Raw genomic sequence first — 9,577 nt, 5'->3', positions numbered from 1 at the left:
CCGATCCCGGGAGCGCGGACCAGCCGCCGCCGCCGCCAGGGGGCGCCCGCGCGCCGCCGCCCATGGAATGCGGAACCCGTGAGGCGGTAACGTAAATGACCCTAAAAGCAAATGTAACACAGTACAATCCCTGAAAACTAATACAAACAGCGCTTTGAAATATAGTATTGGAAATAATTAAAATATAAAATAGATAATTAAGCCTTAAAAGTTAATAAAAATAGTCCTCAAAAATACAGTAAGAACAATTCTTAAAAATTTAATATAGTATGACTCTTAGAGTATCTGTAGGCTAAACATTACTGCACTCGAGGAGGGCTGTAAAGAGGTCCACCCCAACCTCGTCTCCAGACCCCAACTTCATCTCCCTTGAACTCTCCCAGTGGAACACACCAAGGCCAGCATTACCTTTTATGCTCGTGGTTGGGCTGCACAACTCTCCCAATTTTCCCCATTTTCGCCATGGCCTCCTAGGAAAAGACAAACAGCAACTGAAAAAGCCTGTTTTGATTTAAAATACTTTTTGACAAGAACAAGATGTTTCAAAACCAATCGGAACATTAGTGATGTATTTTGTTTCGGCTGAACAGGCCAGATGGCAGCAAATATGTTCAATCCCATTATAAAGTAGTCAAGAGAACAAAGCACTGCAGACCCTCAGTAACCAAAATCTGTTCCTCTCTCTCACTGGGAGTCCCAGGCGGAACAGACTTATCTTTTATTATTTACTCTAACCAAAGGAAATGTTAAACACTGCGTCCCCGGAGGGGAGGGTTCTCAAATAAAATGATAACTGTACTTGAGATCCCGTAATCAGATTCTGAAAGTACCGGTTCGCTGTAGCAAGGGAGGGCTCGAGGGTGCTCCACAAGCTAAATGTAACCTGGGAAGGTCTGTTCTGGAGGTCACAGCTGCCCTCACATTCCAGCACAAAGGTGTAAGAGGCAAACTCTGATCCTGCTCTGCTTTTGGCCAAAATAAAGTGAGAGTTCACAGAATCCCCTGAAGAAGGAGCCTCTGGGACACTCATGTGTGGAGGGGAGAAGGACGAGTAGTTTGGTTCTTTTCCTGATCTCTGTGAGATTCTGATTTTCCGTGGATTTTCCCAAGCAATCTCCCTGGAATGAGAACCACTGAAGTTAAGAGAGGGCTGAGCTCTCAGGATACATTGGGGGCAGCAGACACTCAGTGTTTCACAGGGAGAATCAAAGCAACAGCTTTTAGATGGGAGAATGTTAAAAACATTCTCAAGAATCAGTGAGTGACTAAATCAGGGTTCAGAGTTTCTAAGCAGGACCCTGAACTTGTTTTAATGCAGTGCCTAAGAATGAGGAAGACCCTGGAGAACAGGCAGCCTGTGCTGCTGCTCTGGAACCTTGCAGCAAGCTGCTACAGCTGGATTTTTAAAAGGTTTGGATGATTTTACAGGCTGGAATACCTGCTCTAGTGAAATCTGTGCTTTCCACTAATCCAGCACTTGACAGCTGAGGATCTCACAGAACTTCACTATGTGGATGAGCAACGTCAGTGCAGTCTCACCAGCCCAGGGCAGGCTCTATCAAAGGGAAAAGCATTGCCAGGGGTGCAGTCAGGACTTGACTCTGCTAAGGGTGCTGATAAACCAGCAGGGAACATTTCTGTGCTCTCATATGCCCATTCTCCTTCATATGGGCAGAGGTTGATTGTACTTCGATTCCCCAAGAAACACCCTTGAAATAACACTTCCAGAGAGATAGTGTGTTCTTTTCCCTGGGACATGTGAGCCTGCTGGCACTGAGACTCTGCACACCAGCCAGATTAAAATACTGCCATGGAAAGGCTGATATCCTTCCCAGTAAGAGAATTGGGCATTTTCTTCCCTGTCCTTTAACAGGTGATACTGACAATGCCCAAGCATTGTCCCTGTTTACAATAGTCAGTTTCTTACAACTCCCTTGCATGGCCAGCTGGATTTACAGACTATCCAAAAAATGAATGAACACTCAGAAAAAAAAAAAAACCCTCAAAGTAAAAGCCAATTCCCTCTGGTACAATGGCTACTGCTTTTCCATTGTGCCTTAGGGAAAACAAAGCCCCCTGAAGCACTCTCTCTCTAATGGAAGAGTCACCTTCCTTTCTGCTCCCTGCTTCACACCTCCTTTTGAACTGCCCTGGAGACACTGCATGAAAATAAACCTACAAACCCAAAGTCTCTAAACAGGCAAATCCATTTTTTATCACAGGTGCAACAAAAATGAAAAGGAGGGCCAGACTTTGGATTCCCCTCCCCATGCACCCTCAGGACCAGGACACAGACAGCACCATTCCCACGGTATGTTCTGCCTCTGACGTGAGTGCTCCACACACTTGTGTTGTGCTTTACTCTTACAGCTTCCAGAGCAGAACACGTCTTGTTGCTCTTTGGGAAGTCAGCCAGCTTTGAGATAAACCTGTCTCCAGACAGATTTTATTTTTATGCTGTTACTCAGGGAACTCCAGGTCTCCTGGGCTGGTCCAAGAACAGACCCCAGATCCCCCCAGTGCCCCCCGTGCCTCCAGCTGGGCCCAGCTCTCACACCTGGCACTCGGGAGCTGCTCTTCAAGGGCTCAAGCCAAGGCTGCCCAGAGCCTCCCCCTCTCCCTGTGAGGTCTCCCCAACCTGAAAGCACCAGCACAGAGTCCCCATCAGGCAGCCAGAGAGGTGTCACCACTCCCATGGCGCTGGGAGCAGGATGGGCTGGAGAGGTCCCAAAAGGAAAACTGGTCACTTAGGACCCGGTCTCAACTAGGAATCAGGGCCTGGCAGCTGCTTCTCTTCTGCTGGTCCTCCCATCATCCACCCTGAGTTAAGGAGGAAGATTCTCAAGTTTATCAGTTTTTCAGTTTATCAGCTAAAATACTTTGGTGTTTTTAAATCTACTGAAAATATGCAGACCTTTGAGAATCCACAGCATTAAAGTCTCACAGCAACTACCATGGGTCTGGGGAATAACATGGCAAAAAAATACACAGCCAGCAATTTTCAACAACTCACCCATTCTATGTTGCTCAAAATACGCTAAATTAATTCCCTCTCTCAATTCACATTTTAGTTGTGTGTTTTTCTGTGTTTTAAAGTCAGTTTGGTCATTGTTAGCTTGAACAAAAAACTTTACTCCCAGAGGAGAGTCTTTTCAACAATTTTCTGGGGACAAAGAGGAACAGAACATTGAAAATATGAATTTATAATGAAATGGGAAACAAAGAAACATTAGAATTGCATTACTGAATCGGATCAACCTTGTGGACTGCTGTGTCCAACAAAGCCTTAAATATAGCAAAGTGATAATACTGCTGTTCAGAAATAGTTTGTTTGAGGGTTGACATCCAAATCCATAATTCCAGTCACCAAGGATTTCACAATCTTAATTTGAATGACGCTCTATCTTCTTTGTTTGCCAGTCTAGACAGTACAATGAATACAGTGATTTAAAACACAATGAATTCTCTCTTAAAACAAAATATTTTGTAAAATTGCTTTTTAATCATTTCTTTTCTCTCTTTCCATAAAGGCTATGCTATAAATAAACCCTGAAAGTTCGCATTTGATCATCGTTTCTAAAGGCTGGGCAAGAGGCAAGTGAAGGGTTTACACAGAAAAAAAAGAGAGGCACTGTGGAGCAGAAATAAAGGGATGCATTCATGATTTCTAACCTTTTGTTGGAGTGTCAACGCTGAGACAGATACAAGCCAGTAAACACTCTGCTCTCCATGGAGAGACCCAGTCCAGCAGGGTTATCCCTGCCTGGGAAGGGAGCAGGGAACCAAATTCCCCAAGGCCCACCAAGACCTCAGGACAAGGTGCCATTTTGCTGCAGGGAAGGTCAGGAGCCACTCAAATCCACTTGGTCCTAGTGGCTGAATTCCAGTCTCCAGCATCATCTGGGGCATAGGATCCAACACTTGTGCAGTTGAGGAACCCAGGGCAGCCTCAGCAGGCAGTGGATCTCCAAGGGAAACCCTACTGGAACCCAGGCAAAATCCTACCTCCTAGGGAAGCACAACTTTGATACAGCATCTAAAAGCTGGAACTTTCAACTGCTGTCCCTTCAATAATGGGAAGGAAAAGGTTTTTAAGCCTGTGTGGGAGGAGGCCCCAGGAGAAGCCCATCAGCCTGGCACAGGAGGTGCACACAGGGAATAGCTTCAGGCTGGGAGACCCATCTTCCCTGATTCCCTGCCCTTGGGATCCTCCAAGAGTGGCCTCACAAAACCCAGCATGATCCTGCTCATCCCACAAGGGGAGCTCATGTCCCTTGGGACTGCAGAGGGAGGCACACAGAATCACAGAATCACAGAATCAACTGGGTTGGAAGAGACCTTGGAGATCATCAAGCCCAACCCAGAATAGTCCTCAAGTCTGATTTTCAGCAGCGACTCAAGGACTGATGAGGTTGAGTATTACTGAAAATTAATGGGATGTGAGCCCTTAAAGTACACAGCAGATGAGAAATCAGATTTAGGAACATCAGCCTTATCTTAAAAAGTCAAGTAACAGAATCCCAATTGGGCTTTTTCTTTATTTTGAGACTTTAAAAATTATATTCAAAGTTAAATGGATGCAGCATTTGAGCACAAATGCAATTTCCCAGCTCTGTTCTCCCCACTTAGTCATTTTGGTAATCCCAAGAAATGCTTGGACTTTTACCTAAGGTAGTTACTAACAATGAAACAATCACAGATCATTTGAAGTTTTCCTGTCCAATTTCAGTGGCTGAAAATTGGAACAGCAAAGCACCAAACTGGGGGGATCTGATGCTCCCACTCAGGCCAGCCTCACCTCTCCAGTGTTTCTGTCCAGTTTTCCTGTCACAGATCCAGCAGCAGGAGGAAAATGACATAAAAGTTGCCCCATTCACAACAGGCTGAAATGTAGGAACATTCTTCCCACCAGATCTGTCCTGACTGCAGGACTCAGCAGGTGTTAAGAACCTTCAAACTATCAGAGAGACTTTCCTTACACTTCTAGTCCTCACAACAAATAAAGTAAATAATGGTCTATGTAATAATTTTAACTGTTCTGCATCAGTGAAGAACCTCTCACCCATTTCTACTCCACACACACAAGCTCAGCTAACAGATGTCTTTAGCATCATTTTAAGAAGTCCAGTCACAGATATATTTGGATTTGAGGGACATAAATAGACTTCTTGAAATGCTGATGTTGAAGAAATACTTTTAAACTTTTATAAGAATTTTAAGCAAAGCTGCTATTTCCTTCTAGGCTTTTATTTAGGGATTGTTTGTTCCACAGCCCAGAGATGAAAAATGCATCTTATCCGTGTTTACAGGAGTTACATGAGTATATTTCTGTAACACAGGCCTAGCAGAACGTTACTTTTTAGTGGTACATGACTGCATGAAGAAAGCATGTGATGGACCATATACAGTATTTTTCTAGTGGTTCCCCCCCCCCTAAAATTTGTTTGAGTTATAGAGGCAGATCTTGGCAGCATGCACAAAGCCCAGAATCTGTAACTCAATTCTCTGTGGGTTTCTGGATGGAGCGAGCCAAGTTTTAAAACACATTATGGATAAATATTAGAGCTGAGCAAAAATTTCACACCTAAGACCAAAGTGTGAAAATTTGGCTTTGATTCATTTCGTGAAAAGGTGGAAAATTTCACACAAGCTTGTATTTTCCTTTTGCTCTGATCCAACATCGATTTCTGTGTCTGCATCAAACCTCAGAGAGAGAGAGTTTTTGTCTGTCTGTGTGTGCACGTGAGATACAGAGGAGGAGGGAGAACAGGATGGAAGGATGGAGGGCTGGCAAGCAGGACACCAGCTCAGGACCTGAACCCCAGTCTGTCTTCCAGGGAAAGTCACTGGCCTTTGGATTCTCTCTGTCCATAGGCTCAGAAACAGCACTGGCCCTCCTTGGAGGAGTATTTCATACATTTGTTTGTTACACTGAGGCAGCTCAGAAGAAGCCCAACGTTATTGTACCCTTCAGCCATCCAACTTGAGCTGACAGAGGCCAACTGGATGGATCCTGAGCACTGAGACAAGGTGGAATTCTGGTTCCAGCACTGAATCAGATTCCAGAAAGTTTCAAGAGATTCCTGGAGTTATCAGGGACATGGAATTTACTCTTTTATTTTTCAGTTAAAATTCTCTCTCTGCAATGGGCTGTGCCATTTCCCCAGTTTGGTTTGGCTGGGGCACAGCGTTTGCACACTCGAGGTGTGTCCCCAGTTTTGCACTTTGGGTGCCACATGGAACTCCCAGCCCTCCTGCACCTTCCATATCCCACTGAAGGATGGATCACCCAACCTGTCCTGCACCACCAGAGCAGCTTTTCACTCCTTAGAACCAGAACAAATGGAGAAGAGCTCTCACAGCAGCAGAGACAAGCACAGGTAAGGCCACGGGAGCACTTCTGCCTCCGGAGCACCAACTCTGCCTCTGCCTCAGTGGCTCCAGAGTGCCAGCCAGGCTATGGTCACCCAGTTTGGTGTCCCAGAGCCCAGCCAGGCTGGCCAGCCACAGGCACAGCTCTGAGATGAGCAGCAGTGGCAGGGCAGCTGCTGGAAGGGTGCCTTGCCATGCCAGACATGATATTAATTACTTATTCCACAGCCCAAATTTAGAATGGGATGAGGGTCAGCTCTGATTGCCACATCATCTATCAGCTGGAAACTATGTTTGGGTCTAAGCTCCAGCCACTCTGCTACTAAATATAGGTTGGTTAGCTGTTGATTTGAGCCTGCATTCCCCCAAGTTGCCTTTGACTATCAAATAATTAAGCAGTTTGCTTTGTGAGGGCTCTGTTGTTGGCACCTCTTCGTGCCCAAAGCTGCTTGGACACAAACCGGACGGCTTAGCAGAGGTTTCAGCTTCCCTGGGCAATGGAAAGAGCCCAAGTGCTCACCTCCTGTTTCAGCTTCCCAGATTGCTGGCACTGGGTGCCATGAATCAAGTCTGTGGGCACCATCCAAGCAGTCTGGGGCAGGGTTTAGCTGCTCTTCCCCTGACACGAGCCCGTGCAGCTTCTCCGTGAAGGGACTGTTCAATTCAGTGGCTGCGTGTGAAGGTCCCAGCCCAGGCTGTGGTGGTGATGCCACAGCTGGAACAGGCTCCTGACTCCAGCACCAACTGGCACTGGCAGCACATCTCCCTCACACCCTTCTGAGGTAGAATAAATTTAACCACACACAGCATCGCTGTTAAAATGGACTAAGAAGGTTTGTCCATAGAAGCCACGTGAAAATATATTGATTTTAACAGTTTTTAGGCTTGGAAATGTTATGCTAACAGGCAGCTGTGTTTAACAGAACACAAGCTCACCTGGGAGTCAGGACAGCAGATTCCTCCACCAGCTCCTGATGCAAGGCACTGCCCAATCAGCCCTCTCCCTACTCATCCCTCCTGGGGATGGGGCAAACTAAACCAGGGAATGCTCCTCTGCACAACCTACAACACATTGCTTTGCTTCTCTGGCTCCCTCCTCACCCTCTGCTTGCAGCACCTGTCCCAATATTTTACCCTCAATTTTTGGTGGCAAGGCCTTTGGGGCATGCAGGGCAGGCGTGTGATTTCCACATGGACACTCACACCAAAAACCCAGCTGGGCACACAGAAATCCCTCCCTGCAAAGGTGGGAAAGCCCTGGCACAGGTTGCCCAGAGAAGCTGGGGCTGCCCCTGGATCCCTAGAAGTGTCCAAGGCCAGGCTGGACACAGCTTGGAGCAGCCTGGGACAGTGGAAGGTGTCCTTGCCCAAACCATTCCACGATTCTGTGATTTGGACTGGGGAGGGTAAAACAGAGACACTGAAGACCCAGCACAGGAGATCCTGACACTCATCTGGGCACTTCATGCAATATTTAGCTGCACTGCACTACCTCCTCCAAGGTGCAAAATTCAGATTTATTCAGCTGATTTCTTTCCATGTCCATGCTGAACATTCAGCTTTCCTCACATTTAGTCACCCAGTTCAAATTTTTATTTGCCATCTGGCAACAGACTGGGCTTTACTGGGGGGAGGGGATAAGAAAGGGGCTTTTTTTTTTTTTTCATCTGTATTTGCTTTATGAGCTATGGCTAAGGCATCATTTACACATGGGGAACTGGATCAGGTTCTCTCAATTCATTCCATATGTTCACTTACGTTGTCAAAACATTTCTTCGATCTAATTAATCTGCACACATCTCTCTGTTCATTTCCCCACTTTGGGCAGTTTCAGCATTTTTGGGGTACCTAGCTGGGACTTTGTCATCAAACCAACTTCTGCCTATACTTTGTTTTAGGGTTACTCCATCAAGAAAGCAAAACTATTTGCAATATTTTACTCTTCTTCATTTATTTATTCTTTCCCTGTATCCAGCACTGGCTGAGGAGACCTTCCTTTCCTTTCCCCCTCACCTTTCAAACATATTCTTTGCCATGCTCCACTGTCTACCTGAGGTTAATGAGGGAAATCCCTGCTGTGAGTTTTGATTTGGGATTATTTTTTATTGGGTTAATCTGATGTGTGGTTTACTATTAAAAAACCCCCAAAACTATACCTCAGAAATATGCTTACATTTTACCCAATCTGGACTGGATTTGGGAAATTACCCTAGACAGGGGCTCATAAAAAACAAGAGATCTTTAGAAAAAGTGTTTCACTACTGTAAGCCAGTAGAAGGTTGAGATGTTAAAACAGAGAGTAAACTGCATTAAAATACAGAGAGAGCCTTTTAGAAACCTTACAGATATGCCATGTCCAACAAGAAAAAAAATATTTAAGAGATACAGAGATATCCAATGAGTGGTGAACAGAGAACAAATCCTAGAAGAAATGAGGAATCTGTTGAGAGTTCATCCTGGACTGCACAGCCCTTTCTCCCTGGGAAGCACAGCACAGAGAAGGCAGCTGTCCATGGCACAAGGCGTTTGGTTTCCTTGCCATGACTGCTACAAACAAGGGGTCAACAACCTTTTCCAGCACACTGCTCCAGAAAGTACTTTTCTTTCCTTAATTAAAGGCTACCCATGACTGAACTGAGTGAAGCTGAAGCAAAGGACACTCATCATTGCAAGGGGGTGGACTAGATGACCTTTAAAGGTCTCTTCCAACCCAAATTATTCTATGATTCTGTGATTAGCTGATGATACTGTCCTGTCCTAAAAACTGAGCATCCTTTCTTCTCCAGATCTGAAAATCAGCCAGGGATGAGAAGCTACTGCTCTCATTTGTCTTCTGCCACTAGAACTGCCCTCCAAGAGTGCTCTTTCTAAAAAAGGCACTTTAAATGCTGGATACATATTGCTGAACTATTTTATTTTGGGAAGGATTCCTTAAAAATCTGGGAAGCCTGGTCTTATGGATGGGATTGCCAGTCAGTTGCCAAATATGCTCTAATAGCACCAAGGGAGAATCTCAACCTGAGCTGTGGAACTCCCATGGACAGAGAACTCAGAGAGTTTTATATGAGGAAACTGCAATAGTCACACCAGAATAGGTGTTCTGCTCCCCTTGCTACTAAAAACTTTGGCTTGTATCTCTTTTGGAGACCACTGGGAAATGATAAATACAGTTCCCTTTAGCACTAAAACTTCTCTGTCAGCAGGA

The 9,577-nt window shown here is 45.5% G+C and overlaps 1 protein-coding gene across 10 annotated transcripts in view; it reads right to left on the bottom strand.

Annotated features, from left to right (window-relative positions):
• The window catches only part of FGGY (FGGY carbohydrate kinase domain containing), a 257,963-nt gene that overhangs the window by 4,632 nt on the left and 243,754 nt on the right, over positions 1-9,577 (bottom strand). For all 10 annotated transcript variants that reach the window (XM_017733516.1, XM_017733509.1, XM_017733512.1 and 7 more), the window contains one exon: positions 409-470. In XM_017733516.1, coding sequence (XP_017589005.1) covers positions 409-470 — 62 coding nt within the window. The remainder of the gene's footprint in view (positions 1-408; positions 471-9,577) is intronic.

Source organism: Corvus brachyrhynchos, unplaced genomic scaffold (assembly GCF_000691975.1).
Source record: "Corvus brachyrhynchos isolate BGI_N302 unplaced genomic scaffold, ASM69197v1 scaffold34, whole genome shotgun sequence".
Lineage (NCBI taxonomy): Eukaryota > Metazoa > Chordata > Aves > Passeriformes > Corvidae > Corvus > Corvus brachyrhynchos.
The sequence above is the reverse complement of the archived record's forward strand: the minus strand, read 5'-3'. Positions and strand labels throughout refer to the sequence as shown.